Source organism: Cheilinus undulatus, linkage group 21 (genome assembly GCF_018320785.1).
Source record: "Cheilinus undulatus linkage group 21, ASM1832078v1, whole genome shotgun sequence".
In the NCBI taxonomy this organism is placed as follows: domain Eukaryota; kingdom Metazoa; phylum Chordata; class Actinopteri; order Labriformes; family Labridae; genus Cheilinus; species Cheilinus undulatus.
The window spans coordinates 36,005,684-36,026,539 of NC_054885.1; the positions used below are offsets into that span (position 1 = coordinate 36,005,684).

At 39.5% G+C, this 20,856-nt stretch overlaps 1 protein-coding gene across 6 annotated transcripts in view; it reads left to right on the forward strand.

The window, feature by feature from the left end:
• The window catches only part of LOC121529223 (septin-9-like), a 136,000-nt gene that overhangs the window by 112,844 nt on the left and 2,300 nt on the right, over positions 1-20,856 (forward strand). For all 6 annotated transcript variants that reach the window (XM_041816986.1, XM_041816987.1, XM_041816989.1 and 3 more), the window contains 8 exons: positions 7,552-7,761; positions 10,882-11,010; positions 11,525-11,606; positions 11,984-12,121; positions 15,487-15,604; positions 16,294-16,389; positions 17,308-17,404; positions 19,754-19,805. In XM_041816986.1, coding sequence (XP_041672920.1) covers positions 7,552-7,761; positions 10,882-11,010; positions 11,525-11,606; positions 11,984-12,121; positions 15,487-15,604; positions 16,294-16,389; positions 17,308-17,404; positions 19,754-19,805 — 922 coding nt within the window. The remainder of the gene's footprint in view (positions 1-7,551; positions 7,762-10,881; positions 11,011-11,524; positions 11,607-11,983; positions 12,122-15,486; positions 15,605-16,293; positions 16,390-17,307; positions 17,405-19,753; positions 19,806-20,856) is intronic.

The window sequence follows — 20,856 nt, forward strand, 5'->3', positions numbered from 1 at the left end:
AGAATGAGAGATATTTATTTCAGTTGCTGGGTAAAGAGCTGGGTTTCCCACAGTCATGCTCCAGGACCTTGTGTTCCTTTTGTGTGTTGTATGTTAGCCAAGTCGTTTACGGTGTTTGACTCTTCTTGAACTGGATGAAAAGGGGCAGTTTGTATTCATGAAGGGCAGATAAACAATGCTGTGAAGAGTCTTGCAGCTTCTCTCCGGGAAACCGGTTAGTTGAGATGCAGGATACTGAGAAAAACTGTACTATCCTCACTGCCCCTCTCTGGTTCATTCTGTCTTCTGATAGCTTTATTGTTTTTTCCCCTTCACTGTGAGATTTATGTGTGTTTACTTTCTGTCGTACAGAGCAGATAGCATGAGATTTTAGAGGCATTATTCTCAGTATAACAAGGACTCGCAAAAATTATAGATACAGCTGTTGATGGTGCGCAATAAATCCTTAAAACACATGTAAATTAAGACCAAGCTCTACTCAGAATATGGCTCAACGGTTAGAATGGTGCTGTTCAGCCTCTCTGTGACACTTGAAGTTGATTTTTTTCTGCTGATTACTGTGAGTTTTACTGCTAAATGTCAAAATAACAATGACACAGAGGGCCGCGTCACAGGCTCTCTCTCTACCTTTCTCTCTACAATGAGCTATTCAGGAAGTCTCTAAAAATATCGGCATGTTTAAGCTGCACAATTTGACAAAGCACAATGTGATGATGGAACAGCCTGCGATTGGCTGACAGCACTCGTTAGCATTCGTTGGCAGTAAATGATCAAAAATTGAGTTCTAGTGTGGGATTTATCTTTAAAGTCCCCGAAAAGTCACTCAAGTTCCAGGCTCACCAGAAAAGCTTCCATAAGGGCTTCAAAGGCGTAGATAGCAACATGGAACAGCACAATGGCTAGTTTCAAGAGGTTAACAAGTAAGAGGCTTTAAGGTAAGGTTCAAAAGTTATTTAACTTTTAACAACCCGTCCCACTTCTGATCCTATACGACAATGCTACTCTGAAAGGTTTTCAACAGATTCATATAATAATGAATATAAGGCAGCTGCCATACGTTGCTGCTGCATTGAGTCCTTTGGTTCTTCTTTGCTGCTATAAAAATGGTAGCTTGCACGTGCAAGTGTTTTCAAGTAGCAAAAATTATTGATTTCTGATTTGTAATGCTTACATTTAGCATGGCTAAATGAAGCAAACTATAAAGTTAAACAAATCTGTATCGGACGGTGCATAAACATGTGTGCAAAACAACATTTCTTTTATAATAAGCTATTATGAAAAGGAAGGATGAAGGCTTTTATTTAAAAGTCAAGCAAGAGTAGCTGCTGTTAGATGGAGAATACAGAGACAGACACTTTTTCTGAAATGTCTGTTTCCATCATCCTTTTTATGTCCCCTCTCTTTGATGTTTTCTGGTATCCTGCCTCAGGTAAGACTCTGTTGTCACAGCCTCGTTTATAAAGGTTTTCAAGCCTCTGGCCAACATCTCTGTTTACAACACAGCGCTGTCAAAGAGGCATGGTTGGAGCAAAGAGGACTGACACGAGGAGTGGTCAGTGAAGGATAAAAAGAGACAAAAGATGTGTTGGAAAGAGATAAAGGTAATCAAAAGACTCCAGGAAAGTTTATAAAAGGACAGAAGATCAGAATAAAGACAGGATAGACAATAGAAAATAAAAAGATGGAGTAGAGAGGGGGAGGCGACAACAGCAGAGATAAGATAAAATGAGGTTGTGCTGAGAGGAAAGAGGGAGGATGGGAGGAAAAGACAGGAGCAGAGGTAGAGGAATGTGAACAGAGCAGAGGAGAGGTGGAGGGCAGTGGGTGAGTTGATGACTGACTGCTGGAACAGGATGGGGAAGTGGTGAAGGAGGCCAGGAGAGCTGCTTTCATAGGTGGGTCTCAGTGACACACATACACACACAATGAAGCACATTGTGAAGAAAAACTCATGTAGAAAATGACATTGTGTGGAGTTAAGGTGTTCAAAATTTATGATTCTTTTAGAAAGTAAATTTTGTTATAACACCATCCCCGATTTAATGCCCTACAGAGAAAAGAACAAAGCTTTTTAAATCTTCAGCTCTCAGTCATGTTTCTAGAGAGAGAACTGAATAAGGCTGCTACACTCTAGACGATTTTGGGCGATTTTGAGCCAATAAAGCCCCAAAGCAGCCCCCACCCTAACCTTGCAAAGCAAGTGTCTGCCAGATTCCATTTCTGTCGTCAAGCAGATCCATCTTTCCAAGCTCCAATCTGAAAAGTTTATGCCTGCTCTGAGAATTGAAAGACCAATCAGCGTCATTTGAGGAGAATGAGGCAGTAGCTATGGGTGTGGTTAAATATTACAGCAAGCTGGTAAACAAATGCTGCCACTAGTGAAGTGATTAGCTTTGGCAGCAGTTTTTAACAGAATTGGACATGTTTTTGTTAAATCTGGAGATGTTTTCATTGAAAGAAAGAGTTAAGAACCACATTGAAGGATTTTCCTTTTTTATAAAGATTTATTTTTGGGCTTTTATTTATGTCTTTATAGACAGAGGAGGACAGTGGACAGAATCAGAAACAGGGACAAGAGAACTGGGGAGAGACATGTGGGAAAGTGCCACAGGCCAGATCTGAACCCGGGCCTACCGCGTACATGGGGCGTGCCCCAAACCACTAGGCCACCTGTGCCCCAGAAGGCTTTTTCTTGACAAAAAAGATGTCTTTGCTGTTAGGCATGAGTTTGATTCATGGACTTTTGCTCCACCAATAGTGAACAATGACAGCAGCAGCCTGTCGAGCTCCAGTAATGTAGTTTACTCCTTGGTGGGGCCATGCATACCCACTCAATCATATGTCCAGTCACTCTGATTGACCCATATGAATGTGACAGAATGAATGTTTATCAAATCAACCTCCAAGAATCTTGTCAAGGTTTTCCCTTACTAAACTCGTCACATAATGCATTTCATGTCTCTCCTTTGGAGAGATGAGGAATTTGGTACGGTAGATATCAGATATGTTGGTGCCAGATTTCGATACGCATCCCTACCCGAGAGCCATGTGGACTATTGAAAAGGACCAGAGGCCTGTACGACGAAGCTGGATTTTCTCTTATCCAGAAATTGCAGCAGACATCAACACAACTGCTCCCAGAGTAGGGTTGGGTATTATTTGGGTTTTTTCTTATACTGGTGCTAAATTGATAGTTTTTAAAAGATACCATTGCTTAAAGTGTGCCTGAATCTATACTTTGAAGAAGAAGTGTTTTAAAAGTCAGCAGTTGAATAAAAGCTGTGTTAATATAATAAATGTGGAGTTGCCTCCTGACCAATCAGTTCTCTTGGAAAATGGCCTGCCCATTCTTAGAAGATCCTGGTTGGTGCACGGAAGAAGAGAAGAGCGCTTAGGAGAGAAAGAATATTTAGGGATAGATAATAGATAAATTCCGGTGATTTCATCCATACAACAGAGACAGTGTGGAGAAATAAAGCCTTGTCACTCACCGCTTTGATGTATGTTTTTATATTTGATCTTCACTTGTTCCCAAGTCCTTTTTGCTCCACTAAGGTAGCCACTGAAATAATGGGTTAATAATAATGGTCACACTGAAATTTTCATCAGTTATTTTTTTTTTTCAGAACAGGCTCGATTTTATGTGAAATTTTGCATCAGTCCAAGCTATTTAAATGGGTGAGTGATGATTCAAAACAGTGTCCACTGCTTCCTCCTCGCTTGCTCACCCTCACCGGACCCCTCCTCCCTCTCTCTCACCCTGAAACCTCACTTTGAACACCAAAGTTTGCTCAATTATTATGTGGATATAAACCATGGAAATATAACTGATAGATGGGTGATAGGTGATTCAGATCAGCGCCTGTTGCTTTCTGTCTTCGCTCATTCACCCCCGTCCAACTCCTCCCTCTCTCCCACTCCCTAAACCTCACTTAAAACACCGTAGTTTGCAGGTGTGTCATGTGGATATCAGCAATGGAAATATAACAGATAAAGGCACAGGCTACATTTGTAGCCTACTCAGAGACTGAATAAAAAAGTTGCCCTCCATCTCTCCAACTTGTCTCAGCGCTATGACGCATGAATGGGTGCTGAATGAAGCTCTGTGTCAGGATGGATCCAGCAGGATTTTAAAGGAGTGACAGAGACGCAGGCTCGCAGTACGAAACTATTTACCACCTTTTACGAATTTTCGCAGTGAAGGCAAATAAAAACATATCAGACCCAGTGTGCAAGGTCCGAGTGCGTGATGGTTTTTCGGATTAATCCGAAAAAAAGGCATCCCAAAATCACGGACCCAGTGTGTAAAGACCTTTACTGCAGAAACATGGATTAATGAAATGCACAACTACTCGTGCCGTCACGGTGAGGAATTAATATTAAAACACAAAACTCACTGAGGAAGTTCTGCCCCAAACATCTGTGCCGTTATAAAGTGAAACTGAGTGATCAGAGTGCTGTCTGTTTATATTGTCAGATGAATTAATATTGTATAATCTGACGAATTTACGCATTAACAGAGTCGGCAGTTTTCTGCCAGCATTCCTCCCTGGCGTTTGCTGCGGCAACAGTGTTGCTTCTGGCCTGGATGATTGATTTAAATTCCTCATATTTTTAAGAATGATTGTCTCTTCCTCCATGGAGAAATGCAGGGTTTCTCCATGTTTGCGACTGGTCAGACGCTGCAAACACCACCCCTTTTACGAGAGCACGCACTGATCCAGCTTGGAAAACCCTGGCTGCAATTAGCGAGTTGATAACCAGCTTTGTCGTACAGCTGATCCGGATTGCGAATGTCTTGATGAATCAATCCCGCTAACAGAGAGATATCCCGGACTTGTTAATCCAGCTTCGTTGTACAGGCCTCAGCTTGTGGAATAGTAGCAACAATACTGGTGTCTTTATAATGTCTCATGGGAGATGTATCCCTGAAAGGCCAACAGTGTCGATTGTCCTCCATATTTTTTCTGGAGTTTAGTTTGATCACTCAAGTTTCTATGAGATCTTATATCAGTAGAACCTCCACTTTGAGACTGTTAGTACAGACAGCAGGTCTTGCAAGGACACACTGTCCTTGTGTCTGTAGTCTCCCATATTCTTGAAATTAGTTATGATTTTAAAGTGGTCACACGTGTGCCCTGCCCCTGTTGATCGCTGAAATACTTCTGCAATGTTTTGGTGCCCCATCTTTGCCATTGTATTTATATATTTGGATAGTGTTCAGAAGTTTGTCTGCATTTTGGGTCATTAAAATAAAGAGATTGTCCAGTATTGAGTGTTAGAACTTCTGTGTATGCTGCAGTGGCACCATAACAGGTATCAGTATCTTTTCATATATACTAGAACTGTATCAGAACACATTTCTGGAGTTGCAACAACCATATTGTCTACTGTAGTGCCTTTAGTGCTGTTTTTCTTCCATGAATCGGTACAGTGCCAGGTTGAAATGTGTGCTTGTTAATCAAGTTTTGCTCTTACTTTTCCAATTCCTGAGTAAACCCATTTGTTGTCTGGACTTCTTCTCCCCATGGCAGGCCCAGTTTTTGTGCCTGAGCTGGAAAAACGAGGCTGTTAAATTCTTGGCAGCAGGTTTGGACGGATTGCCTGTACATTTTCATGTTTTAATGCGCTTAAAAACTGTACTGCGTTGGTGTGTGTGCTTGACCCGGGGTATGTGGGTGAGTGGATCAAGTTTCAGCCCCAGTCGTCTCTGTCTTTTCCTCTCCCACATTAACAGGACAGTAACTCTGCACAGTACAGAGCGACAGGAAAAGAGGCCTTGTGAGGGGGCAGCAGCTTCATGAACCACTGTACATACAGGCACAAACATACACTCTGTAAATTCTTCTATGCTGACTTAACACATTGTTAAACAGACCTGCAGGCACTTTCTACAGGCATACTGTTGTCCTTAAAGAGGGTGTAAAATGTTGAATATTTATCTTGTGATTGGCCACACATTTTCAAGCATTCCAAGGAAAGACATTAAGCTAACCATTATCCAAACAAACTGAAGGGGGATCCTCCTGCCAAGTGCAAAGTACTCTAATACTACAGAGTTTATTTTCTAATAGTTTTCTGATGAGTCAAAAATCTGCACTGGAAGGAGACCAACTGTGCTGAATCTCAGGAGGGGTTTTAAATTTGTGTCTTTGATTGATCAGACCTCACCTTAACATTATAATCAGACACTGAATTCTCTGGCAGGTACATCATAAGTGCTGATGAACAGACAGCTTACTTTATTCATTCAGTGTTAGTTATTTTCATGGATTTCTGGAACATATGCTCATTTACTCTAATGCTGAGAAAAAGATGTGAAGACCAGAAACAAAGAGAAACGGCTGGCTTAGCCAACAAAATCAGCCCATGAGCATATCTTGGTGTCCCTTAATTTGTACATACTAAATTTTGTTGATTAAATTCCTGAAAATTAAGTCTTGAAATTCTATTTTAACTTGTCAACCCTACTAGCAAGGAGTCTCTTTGGATTGCCATCACATGAGAAAATGAAAGACTTCTGTTTCATTCAGGGACTTCTGTGATTGAAAATATAGAGCTGATGCAGAAGGCTGGCAGCAGATGCACATATTCATGTTATGTAAAGTACCAGTTTTTACTGCAAAAATAAACCTGTTTGCAGCATGGTAACAAACAATTTTGGCAAAATAGCGCATATCTGTATCGGTGCACACTGTGTGCGAGATTGAATGTCTGTTTTGGCTTTAAGAAGAATGAAAGTTATTCATAATTAGGGGCATGTAACGGCGTTTTAGCAGTTTGTCAGGGCGCTCAAGGCTCATCTCATTACCACCTCTTTGTCTGTTTCTTTGCTGATTAAAGTTACTTTTAAACAGTATTTTCAAAAGCTGCCTTTAGTTATGAAATGGCTGAAATCTCTAAAAATACGTCAAACTCATAAGACCAGTCTAGTAGCATCACTTCCTGCTCTTCAGCGTGACCATGTCCTAAATTAGGTGAAAAAGATTTCTGTCTGTCTTTGACTCATGTATTCCTATTTAGAGATGTAAAAAAAAAGAAAGTAATAAAAGTGCAAAGTAAGACAAAGAGATTAGCAAGAGATTTATCTCAGATTATGGTGATGAAAATATTCACCCTAAATGCAGAAAGCCAGGAAGCATTTTCCCTGAGTGGGAACAAGTCTCATGTCTACAAGGTTTTTATGGACAGAGTCTGGCGTGCTGTCTGTGCCTGGTCAGTGTCTTTCCTCATCTTACCTGTTTCTAATCTACACAGCTTCATATTTAAGAGGCAGGTGTTAGAGCATTATGAATCCTCTGCATGAACTCTGAAAGAAAAAAAATGTGTATACTAGTAGTGTAGTGGAGCTGTTCTGATCTTGATGCTTTAAGTGTTCAATTGTGTATGTTGTTTCTTGATCATTTGCAGGTTTCCATTACCTGTTTTAAGATTCTCACACCATTAAGACATTAATCTCTCACTTCTCTACCCCCACATCTCTTTTATACCCCTCATCCTTTTAAATAACCCACTCTGACCTTCTTGTTGTCTCTCTCCTTCTCCCTTCAGAGCCAGAGGTGATTCCCAGCTACAACAGCAGTGCCATGTCTGAGGTGGTGGTCCCTGATGTGATGGTGCCCCCAGCAGTGGGTGCTTTATATGGAGAGAAGGCCGGAGGTCCTGTGGTGGACTTTAGTTACGTGGGTATAGACGCAATTCTGGAGCAGATGAGGAGGAAGGCCATGAAGCAGGGGTTTGAGCTCAACATAATGGTTGTTGGTGAGTACTGCAATTTAAAATTAGCTATTCTTCTAGTAGACTGGTTTATGTTTCATATGTTGTGTAGATGCTGTGTTTAAAGGAAAGTAGCAGCCAGTTATGTAGTTTTAAAGTGTGTGCCCAGCAGGGGTTAAAATAACGGCACAAGAGGCCCAAAAATAGATCTAAAAAAATAAAATAAGCCTTATGAAAATAATAACTTACTATGAAAGGGTTCATCTGTAATCACAAAGATTCAAATTTTCCAGTTCTGAGCCTTGTAATCAAGTGCAGACTCTAAAGTCAGTTGGTAATGTTAGTCATCAAACCATAATGATTAAACTAAATGTGTGCGTGTATTTTTGGAAACATCTTCATCAGCCGCCCTGGAAACATCAGCTGTTCTGATGTGTCTCCTGTTATTCAGATTTTCTCTCTAATCAAAGTTTTTCAGTGAATGAAGGCGTTAAACTTTTTAATGAGCAGCCTTGGAGCCCTCTCAGTGAGTCGTCATCACTGTGATCAGACACCTTTAAAAACAGGAGCTAATTACATGCACAAACAGTAGACAGGCCACCATAAAACCCACACCTCCTCTGTACTGTGTCTCCTCTTGATGATATCGCACCAGTTGGTCTGTGTTTCATCCTCAAATTTAAAAAAACAGCTTGTTGAAGAAGCAGCCTCAGGGTTCAGACTGAGTTACATAAAGTTGTTGAGGTAAACAGAATGAAACAAACTACTGTCTGACTCAGGTGAACTTACATTCCAACACTTGGAAATTAACAGTAATGTGCATGAAGAATTCTGCAGTAAAATTTCATTGATTGGGTTTTGGTCCTCTGACATCCTTATCCTTAAATGAAGAAAGCCATCTCTCAAAGCATGAATGCAGTAGAATGGAAGTGTGGGTTTTGTGGACAGCCATGGTCAGTCTTTATGCTAAATGGCTGTTTGCTTTAGTTGGTCACATAGTAATAGATCAAGAACATTTAATACCACAGTAAAAACAACTCCTCTAAGTGATCTGGGTTTCTATTTTCCGTTCTAGTTCTGTTGTTTTCTATTCTGCTTGTATAGATCCATGTTTCAATGCAGCATAAGCTGGTGACAGCCAGTGTTTCAACAGCATTTTTGTGCCTCGTCATAAATCAGCAAAGATCTCTGTGTGGACTTAACCTGAAGTTGAACTGAGAATCTTGTCTGCCCATCAGTCTAGTGGACTGAGCCCCTCCAAACTCCTCTTCATTAACCTGTTGATATGTTAGTGCAATGTTCAGAGGTCACAGATGTTCTCATCCTTGTGCTCAGGGAGATGACAGTAATGATGGGTTGTCAGCTCCTGCATATGAGAGTATTTCAGCTGCCACTTTGAATTCTGCTCTTGCTGTAATTTCTTTACTTTGAGAAAAACAGCCAACCAGCGTCATAGGGCAATATTTCTTCAACCTGAAATGTGTTTCAAAATACCAGTTCACTTCATTCTTTTCGGCAGATGTTATGCTACACATCATGCAAACACTCCATTGTTCATTTATTCCCGAAAAGTTTGCAAAGTTCATACTTTTCTTGTTTTTTGTAGATGTTTGTCTTATTAAAAATGAGAGAATTAAAAGTATTATTCCTTTCACTACAACAAATCAAATTACATTTTTAATAGGAGTCAAAAAAAAAAAATCACAAGATTTTGTTTTTCAAAATTGTTAGGCCTTATTTTATTCTACCAAATATTGTGTTTGTTGTTATATAGAAGGATGAATTGCTTTTGCATTGATAATTACTTATGATGCAGATCTGAAAACTTAGTTGTATTTTAGATCGTAAACACAATATTGGGGGAAAAATAGTAATTAGATTATTTGCCCAAATTGTTCAGCCCCAAGCCTCAGTCACAGCAACAACACTTAATTGTTTATCACATTACTATTGTTTGTTGTTAACAGGCTTTTTACACTTTGCTGCTTTTTAAAGTGCCTTTCACTACTGTTTTTGTTGTGCTTTTAATGTTTGTGCAGTTTCATGATTTAGCTGGGCTGCAAGTGACAAAGAGTAAAAAAAAAGGTGCCTTTTTTTTCTTATATTAATGACACTATGTACTTCATGTTACAGTAAACATTTGTGTAATGATGTTGTTTTAAAGATAGTCTAAGTTATACTATAAAAAGAACTTTCCGGGGCACAGACCGCTTGGCGGCCCTGTGTCCATGGGCTGCCTGGGTTCGTCACCTTTCCCATTGCTCATCCCTGTTTCCATTTCTGTCCACTGTCCTCCTCTATCAATGAAGATGTAAAAGCCCCAAATTATATTTTTTAAAAAAAGGAACTTTGAAAGTTTTTCTAGTGACAAACTTGACTCTCAGGATTTCATTTTACAGTGTAAAGGCAAAGCAGGTTTATTTTAATAGAGAGCTCCATTCATACACAAAACAACTCAAAATCATCGAAAGAGATGAAAACAGAACATTTACACACAAAGACTCAATCCCAATACACCCCTTACCCTTACTGCTATGTTTTGCATGTTGATGACTAGGTGTATGTTTTCCTGATCCTTTGTGGAGGGAGTCTTTTATAATTTCCTGTTTCAATGCATTATGGTCCTTTTTAATTTCAAATGAGCATTTTATTGAAAAAATGTTTGGAGTAGAAATGTCTTGTGATGTTATTTTGTCTGTCCACATAAAGGCTGTTGATACTTCTTCTAATTTTGTTTCAAGGGGCATTTGAAAATGGGACTGAGGCTAAGTCTGACTTTCCTGATGGAAGTAGAGTCACCTGCTGGTCACTCCTTTTACAAACCCCTGAACATTTTCCCTTTTATTCCCTGCATGTTGTTCTATAGAGAGAAATCCTTATTTCTGGTCACTTGGAAAACAATAATCCACATCTATATTAGTAACTGGTTTTGTAAATAAGAATCCAGCCCGTCTTATTGATGGTGTGTTTAAGTTGTTGTCACACGTCCTGATGGATCTGCAGACAGTGTTTGTGCAGAGACACACCTGCAGCTTGTCACTGCTGCTGCAGCCTAACATCTGTGCTGGTCTGCAAGTCCCAGAGTTCTTAAATGTAATGGAAAATAATCTAAGCAAGGTTTATGTGTTGCATTTTTTCACCGTCTCTCTGACTTGTTGCTTACAGGACAGAGCGGCCTGGGAAAGTCGACTCTAATGAACACCCTGTTCAAGTCTAAAGTCAGCCGTAAGTCTGTGCTGGCCATGGCCCAGGAGAAGATCCCCAAAACAGTCGAAATCAAGTCCATCAGTCATGGTACGACCCTCTTCAAGCTCCCCATACTGCTTCTTGTCTCCCTTTGTCTCCCTTTGTCTTTGGGGCTCTTATCTTAAAGTTACCCACAGAAAACTCTGATACTTCATTATTTTTTGTTTTTATCTGTGTACATCTTCTGCATTATTTTTGTTGTACTCAAGCTTTTAGAGCTGTTTAGTAGTTTCCTGCATTGAAAGTACTTTGTATTTCTAGTCTGTAATTCCCTTCACCTCTTTTGTTAAACTTGAATTCTCTTTAATTTAGTGTAATCATTTCTAAAGCAAATTTTGAACATATTTTTGGCTTCAAAAACAGCAACAACAAGTTTCCATTTTGGCAGCAGTTAAAGAATTCCTCACCAATTACACTGTCATTCCAAATTGTGAAAACATTTGTCACTGCATTTGGAGAACCAAACATAATATTTTATGTCTACAGGGTCTTGTTCAGTTGTTTTTTTGTACTTTAGCATACAGTGAACCAGCTGACCTTGTTTGTGTCTCTTTGTGTGCAGATATCGAGGAGAAGGGAGTGAGAATGAAGCTGACAGTCATCGACACACCAGGATTTGGAGACCAGATCAACAACGAGAACTGGTACATCACATTGAGTTTGTTTATATGGCCTTTAGTGTCCCTGCTATGAGCCTTGTCCTGGTTTTGATCACATTCAGGATATGGTGTTTACATGCACACAGAGAAACCTGGTTATTCATATCCCTGTACACATGATAAATACTAAAGCCCATTATTCCTTAGACTTTATACATGGTATGAATTGTGTCTAACATGATCTCCCTCCCCTTCTCTTTACTTTTCCTGTTGTCTAACTTTTCCTCTTCACTCATTCTTTATCTCTGAGCCCCCTTCTTCCTGCTTTTACCCATCAACCCCTTCTTTTCCTGTTCTGTTCCTCCTTTCCTATTACATATATATCCATCCCTTCCTTTCCCCTCCTCCCTCATCTTGAGCAGCTGGCAGCCCATCATGAAGTTCATCAACGACCAGTACGAGGCATACCTGCAGGAGGAGATCAACATCAACAGAAAGAAAAGGATCCCAGACTCCAGAGTCCACTGCTGCATATACTTCATCCCTCCTACCGGACACTGGTGAGGACGCACAAGCACAGAAATACATAACAGAGAGCCTGAATGATAATTCCCACATCCTCTTTATCAGCGCCAAACACAACAACTCAAGAAGCAACACATTTGTTTACTTTCTTCAAAGGAGGCAAACGAGAAACCACTCCTGTGTTTGTACAGTAAAGATAAAGCAACAACCAGCAGTTGGCTAGTCTACCTTCAAGTTACCCTGAAGATTTTCCCTGTTTTTATAAACAGGGAGTTTTAATAAGGAAAAACAGATTGTGCAAAATGATAAATGCATCTCCGTACAAATAACAAGGTGCATCATGGTCATTTTTAACAGCTGCCTTGTAAAAGCGCCAGTCTCTTTCTACCTGTTCCACAGTGTGATAATGCAGAATGTTTCATGCATGCCTGGTAGGGCTGGATGATATTAGAAAGAAGTGATATCTTTTCTATTTGCTATACATATTACAATATAAAAATACAGGAGGTTACTCTAATAGATAAGTGATTTTGTCTAGGCTTTACAACAGGCAATAAAAGTTTGAATCTTACAATTAAAACCTCATACTTTGTACTCTAAGGGTGCTCTCACACCTAACCTGTTTGGTTCCATTAGCTAAAATTGGTACGGTTTGTTTGTTCTGGTGTGAAAGCTGTCAGTCGAACCCTGATACAGACCAAAAACCCATACCAAGACCACATGAAAAAGTGGATCTAAGGGATGCACAATATTGGATTTTTGCAGATATTCGTATGTCGAGTTTTACAAATTAATTTTACCCAATACCGATATTTAGACTGATTTTTAAATGTAGTTCAGGACAAGAATTCAGACCCTAAAACAGACTTAAAAGTGGAAGGAGAGTTGATGTATAAAGTAAATGACACAAGTTGACATAGATCTGTCAGTCCAACCTAAACTTCACTAATGTATGTGTTTGTACAGCTGTTACAGGCAGATTTTGATAGCCAAATTATCAGTAGTTAATATCGGCAGAAGTTTTTATATCTGCTGGTAAGATAATTCTCTGTTCTGAGGCTTATATCTGCAAAGCCAATATTGCCCAGATTGATAAAGAAGTTCTGTATGAAGGCAGATCTCCAATGAGAGCTTTATAGGTAAATAATAGCCAGTGTCTCTCATGTCTAACGGATCACAAAGGCCAGCAAACTTTCTGTTCTGATCTGTTCTATTTTTTTCTGTTCCACTTATCAGACTGTTATTTATATGAGACATATTACAAAGACATTGACTTCCAGTGTTTCTTATACACAGACTTTACCTGGGCATCACTCCTAGATGAGCTATAAATAGTTTATTTGTTTTTGGAGAAATGATGTGATCTAAGATCTGTTAATAAATGCACACTTTCTGCTTGCTCTGCTGCTGAGATTATTACATCTCTCTTGGAAATATTGATTCTTGATCAGGTTGATGTGGGAGAACAAAACCTGGGTTTCGTCCCAACAGGATATGTGCTCATTTCATATGAGATGCCAAACTTTGTCAGTTTGTGTTTTATCCAGGACAGATGAGGAAAAATGCTGGAAGGTTGGAAGTAATGGATTGGATTGTAAATCTAGTTGAATTAAATTTTAGCATGCTAAAGCCTTATAAAACGTTGCTGTCTGACAACACATCTGGGGCTTGTTAAAATGCAGAGTGGCTACTGACTTTGGAAAACCACTGGCCACAGCAGCTGTTGAGCAAAAAAGGTTACTGGAAGCCCTGTCAGCAACCTTACGGTACAAAAACAGTGCTTACATAACAGCATTTTAGACAGTGTGCTTATTTCACTCCTGTGCATCTGTCAAATTACAAACCTTGAGTATTTTTCAAGGACTTATGCCTCTTCAAACTGACACCTCCAAATATCAGAAATCATATCATTTTTAAATGCATAATTTAATAAAGGATTGTAAGTTTTGATAACCTGAGTGCCTGCCTTTTCATCTTACTCTGCAAAAAAAGCTTGCAGGAATATATTAAAGTTTTTTTATATTATTAACTAGGACATAAACCCCGCCTTTGATAGCGGCAGAAATAGTACAAACAGATCACACATGGATTTTCTTTGTTCATTCTCAAGTTTCGTAGTGTCAACCAGCAGAGAACATCTCTGCTCTCTTTTCTATTTATATTGGTTTTATACACACATCATTACACATTTCCGCTTCACACAATGCAACACGTCCCAAGACACAAACATGCAACGCTGGATGGTTTCCTCTCTCCAGCCCTGAAGCAGCAAAGTGTCCCAAATTTCTTTCCCTGGATCTAATTCAGATTTACACATCTGGCTCTGATCGAAGAGCACAAACTGCCGACTCTCTCTGCACTCACTTTGTCCAGCTCTGCAATGCTCAGAGCTCACAGCAACTGTGAGGACTAGCAGGAGAAATGAGGGGAAGGGTCCACACAGTCTCATGTGTCCATGAAATGATTCACTGTTCATTTTATAGCTTTTGCATTTGTGTAACCGTACTCGAGTGCAGATCTTGGGAAAATGTGTAGCAGCTGTGGATTGTCTGCACATAGTTTACTGCAGAGCAGCATTCAAGAGCTGTACTCCTCTGTCCCAGTCTGTCTTTTCTCAGGCAGGGGGCTGCTGTGAAACGGCCCCCTGTCTCTTTGCTCAAACGTTTTATGTTGATCCAGCACTGCAGATGTCACATGGGCTGTCCTGCAGCTGCTCAGGGATCGCCTTAAAAAGTCTAATGGGAGAGGGAAGCAGGAAGGAGGAGCGAGACCAAGAGTCTGCGTGGATGACAAGGAACATGCAGTCAAGTTTTTTAGTATGCTCTTGTAGAAATGGGTGATATAGAGTTTTTGGAAATTACTAATAGAGTAAGGCAATATCATCGATATCATTATTGTTTATGTTTCATTAAAATAAGGTTTATTTCACCTTTGGAAAGTGTGAAAAATAGCCTTGGATAACATAAAAAGGGTGTTTAGCCAACTTATCCTTATTATCATTCAGCTGAAACATATGTAGATATAATTTTTGATCCCTGTTGCCCAGCCCTATGCCCTTGCAGGAATACTTAAAACTCTTCATTGACAGTTACCTGGTCTTCATCAAAGTGCTGTTAGCCAGAGCAGAATGCATCATTGTAACCAGATGTTAATGCTTTTGTCCTACTGCTGGAAAAAGCCTCCTCATCATGCAGCTGTTCACACACATTGTAAAGCAGGATTAGGTCATGGATGTAACAGCTGGAACTGTAAATAATGTCTGTCAGTAGCTACAGGAGTGCCTGCATATGTGAGAGTGAGGCACAGCTGCTCTCTGCTGGTGTATTTGTGTATTACACCAGTGTTTAACAGCTAATATCTCCCCTCTCCCTTAATATTTGTCTTCTTTCTCCTCTTTCAGTCTGCGGCCTCTTGATGTAGAATTCATGAGGCGTCTCAGTAAGGTCGTCAACATCGTCCCGGTCATCGCCAAAGCAGACACTCTCACCCTGGAGGAGAGGGACTTCTTCAAAAAGAAGGTAGCTACTTTTCTGCTCCATTTACTCTTTGTTTTTCTCCTTTTGTTACAGTTCAGGGTTTATAATCTTGAAATGCTCTTTTTTTCCCCTTGCATGCATTTTTTTCATGTTTGTGGTGTAACCGGAGATTGGAGAAGTTCCTGTGGTTTCCTTCGGTGGTTGTTTCCTCTCTTTGCACTCTCTGACAGTCACTAAACATGGCTTGATTCCAGGAAAAGCTTGAGATCATCCCTCTCTCTTTCTTACCCTTTATTTTCTACACTTCCTCTTCAGGTTTATAAGGCTGCAGCCGTTCATTTGTGTGTTTTTATTGGCTGAGTCTTCAAGGATCACAGGATTTCCCCCTTTCTCATTAGCAATGAGGAGGTTAGACTCCCCCTGGTTTATGCATACACCCTTCTGAGAATCTGTGTGTGTCTTCAGTCATGTCAGGTTTTCTGTTTTGTTTGTACACAGACAGAGATTAATAACTAAGCCCAAAATTTAGAGTGATTAGTAAGCAGATTACTGCGTTAATACCACTTTTAATCCATCCACTACACAGATTTAGGTGCACTTGTCTGATGTCTCTCATGGCAGCATTAAACACATCTGCCTTATTAATCCTGGTATTAAAGGTCTTTGCTTGTATCCTTTTAAAACTGCAGTGGTTTGTTGTGTTTCAATTTGTTTGAATTTTGGCTTTACAGATCAGGGAAGAGCTTCGAGCCAACGGGATCGATGTTTACCCTCAGAAAGAGTTTGATGAGGATGCAGAGGACAGAATGATCAATGAGAAGATCAGGGTAAGGGGATCATTTCTAAACTCTAACTTAAACAGATCAGCCTCTCTCTGTGTTTCAAACGATGTTGGGTAGTATTCTGTTTATAAGTGATCAATAATGTTGCATTCTGAAAAAATTAAAGCCCAAAACACACCAGTACTGCAGCATCACATCAATTGGCACACCTCAAGTGCCATCCCTAATGCACGCTAGTCGCAGTTCTTTACTAGTCAAACTCCCCACCAGCCACAGCTGGACCAGGCGCTTGATACCCGAAGTGAGAGCCAGCTTGACACTAGCCTCACCAGATAAGTGAAAAAAACGTTAAGAGCAGTGATATTTCACCAGTGGCCAAGGCCTCCCACTTATTCTATGCCTTGAACGGAAGATGGTGCTAAATTTCTTCTTCTGTGCTCTCAAACAAAGCTGCTACTCTCCAGCAGAGATGTGAAAAGCTGCTATTGAAAAACACTCCTCCAATCGCAGCATCAGTGTGTTTTGAGTTTAATGGATAACAGTAGCTACGTTACGAAAAATAAAAACCTTGTAACCACTAATTCCACTTAGACTACAGTACATTTATCCATGAATGTGTTGACTCGAACATGGTCGCTGATCCGTAGATCAATTGATAGATCTTTACGGCATTTCAAGTACATCTTCATCGATAGATATACACTTGGTGTGACTCTGTTTTTTTCCTCACTCTTTTAGTCTATGGTTTGAGCATGTAATTTAAAAGTTGAACAAGTGTTTCATACATACAACCCCAGTGGCACAGTGAGTGTATGGCATCACTTCCTGGCATCCAGCTAGTGATAAATTGCTTATATTCCTACTTTTTTGGTTCTAAAAATAATATCGGTGGACCCCTGCTTTGGACAAAGCCAGTGAATCTTGAATCAACCATCTTCGTTTTCTGACGCTATCCTTCAACAGGAGATGATTCCTTTTGCCGTGGTGGGCAGCGACCAGGAGTACCAAGTGAATGGCAGGAGGCTGCTGGGGAGGAAAACCAAGTGGGGGACAATTGAAGGTAGGGTACTCGACCAAACATGGATATGATACTAGTTTAAATAAAAAAAATACTATGGCAACATAATTAACAGCTGATATTTGGCAGTTTCCTGTTTTTAAATACTCAAAGTGTTTGGAAAACTCCTGGAATTCCTCCCCAAAATTCAGCACAAACACTATCTGCATTTTTTATAGAAATGTCTATATTTAGTGCAGTGTAGAGAGTCCTTGGTTGGTTATATGCTACATGATTTTGAAATCTTAGCTACTTTTAAAAATATGGGAGACTACAGACATAAGGAGAGTTTCAGCGGATTTTTTTACATTATATTCCTCCAAATGCACACAGCAGATGATTCGCCCAGACCGCTTGACCACACACCTGCTTCTGTGCTAACAGTTTCACAGCGATGATTCCACAAGCACAGAAACCTTCACAATTAAGCTTGAATTTATAAGATAAACAAATATGGATGATGGTGATCTGCTAGCTGTGGGCTTTAATGTTTTTCTTATAAGTGAAATTATAAAGGCATTCACAGGGGTGTTATTGCCATAAATCCACAAGCTGGTCATCTTTTTCAATATTCCCCGTGGCTCAGGATACAGTTCTGTTTGTTTACCACCCTGATTGAGCTGTAAAAGTGCACAACATAAGGCTGATTACACTCTAGGCTGCTTCCTCTTATCGGCTAATTTGAATATTGCTTTGGAATCTTAGCCTCGATCAGGAGTGTCAAAATAATGATGTTAATACCACGTACTTGATGATTACTTAAGACAAATCAGCAAATCAGTGTTCAAATTGTGTAGTGTATAGCCAGGTTTATGAAATATATGTATGTCTTTTCATGCATTTTGAAAAAATTCAAAGTATCAAACAATTTGACTGTCTTAATTAGACAAATAAATCCCTAATTTTTGTCTTACTTTAAAAACACAAAGTTTCAGTGGAAACATACAGGATAAAGTCAGCTTTCTATGCATGTTAAAAAAAAACAAAAAGTTTGTTTTTGTTCTCGTTTAAGATGAAAAAGGAGATGAAGAGATGATAGTAAGTCTGTCTGTCTGATACACAGAGCAGCTTTCAGTTTTCAGACGACCGTACAGTACCGTGCTGTATAGCTGTTTGCACCAGCAGCTCACCCCATCCGTCTGAAGAAGCCTCATTTGTTTACTGTTTACCCTCCACACAAACACAAGCACATCCCATTTACTACCACAAGATAAACCATGGATGCTCACAGGAGAAATAAAGTACGCTGAAGAGAGGAAAACAGTTGTTGACCTCATCGCTGTTTTATCAAATATGTCAAATCTAGTGGAAAATAAATAGTTGGGGCTGCTCGTTCTCCTTTATCTTGCTTTTTTAAGTTGATATTCCTCAGTTTAATCAGAATGCCAGCATCGCAGCACCAGTGAAGTGTTTAATTTTCTTTAACATCCATTCTGACTGCTGCATTCGTCTCTCAATATTGAATTATGTTATCCACTTCAGACAGGAGGCCCCACCCTCAATCAAACGTCTCATTAAGGAAGTTTCATTTCCTGCAGCGCTGCACACACTCGGCACACACAGCAGGATTTTAATCGAGTAGATAGTCTTATCTCCTCAGCAGAGCTTGATTTAGACATGTTAGTAACAGAGATCTACATTGTTCGCTGTTGAGTCGACATGCAGCGTCTATGTGTCTACAGTAGAGCTCACTGACTCCACCTAGTGGATCATGTTTGAACAAAACACACCTGATGGTTTAAAAGGGATCCTGCATTATGAAGACATGCATTTATTAGACTAACATTTTTGGCTTTCCATCTATGTTGTACAAAGAAAGTCATTAGATTTATATATTAGGAGACAATCTACAAAAGATATTTACATGCAGGATGCAATTCTTGCCCAATGCACTCTGGGAAGTAATGCCAAAAGGTTGCATTGGTCTTCTTTCCACATCTTTCTAATTGCATTTACCTCAGTGTACATACAGGCACTTCTTTCCTGTTGTTCTCAGGACTAAAACTGCTCTCCTCTTAAAATAAAAAGGCTTAACGATGGCACACTTATGGAAAAGATGTGAATAGAGGAACAATTGAGCCAAATTTTCATCACTACTAGGTTGCTTAGCACAACAATTGAAGCCTTAAATTTCTAATTTAGTCAAACGGTATAAATAAATGTGCTTCTTTGTTTAACAGACCTTTAAAAGACACTGATGTTAATCTTCAAAGTTGACATGTCTTAATATGCAGGTTTCCTCTTAGTGCTGTTTGTGTCTTGTTAATTAATTTGCCAGTTTCATATCCTATTGCCTGCTTTTACAAACTTTGTATTATTCCTAATAGCTCATCTTTTCTCTGTCTTCTTTAGTTGAGAACATTGCCCATTGTGAGTTTGCCTATTTACGGGATCTCCTCATCAGGTAAGAGAATATTATCTCATTATCACTGTCACTCTGTTGTCAATTCTGTCAGTTTCTATGCAGCCTCCTGTTGCTGTTTAAAAGCACTTTACAAGCTTGTTTAGTTAGATACTTATCTTACTTCCCATATAATTAATCCAAAAAATATGTGAACTTATTCGTATTTTTTCGATAAATTCAACAATTTCATGGTCATGATACCACAGTCAGGATCTGCTGCCCAGGCATAAGTGAAGACTGAGGGACTTTGGCCCTTCTTTTATTATATCAAACCAAAATTTTCACACCTGTAAGACAAAAGTGCAAGAAGGCAAAAGATGCATGATTATTCTGTATGCACAGATTTAACAGGTGGATTGATTACAAGATTAATCTAATATTATTTTTAAAAGTAGGCCACACTCATGCTAGAAAATATGTGCTGAGCCAATGAATGTTTTGTCCTGAATGTCCAGTTTCTTGGTGGTGTCTTCTTCTGTACTACCCTGAAGCAGTACATTGGTGTATGATGAATAAAATCATTACTGTTGACGGTCATTTTAAACTGTATTTCTCTGTTGTGTCGACTGACAGAGTAAGCATCTTGCAAACTGCGTTTTATTTTCACTATGATGGTGTTAACGTGCTCAGGCTCTGTTGAGCTTGGAGCGATGTGAGTGCAGATCAGTGGGAGACTGGTGAGAGGGGACAAGTATGCTTCAGCATCAGATGGAGCAGGGCTACTGACCTTAGTGTAACTGTCCCGTTAAGGTACCATTTAAGTCCATTCACAGTGAAAATGGGGGCGCTTTCTTTAAGTTGCTTACAGGACAAATTCTGGCTTTGAAAGTATTGTTTTTTTCTTCTTATTGGTTAAAGATTTATGGGAAGAGAACTGTTTGAAATTATGCTTCTTTGTCTTACTCTTAAAAGTAAAAACCTGTGATCAGAGGTTAAAAAATCCAAGACTTTCTGTACACAATGACGATTTCAGCTGAAAAAGTAACCTATTATTATGTTTAAACAGTTCATTTACGTGTGGCTGTTAAAAATGTAAAGCTTTGAATGACTT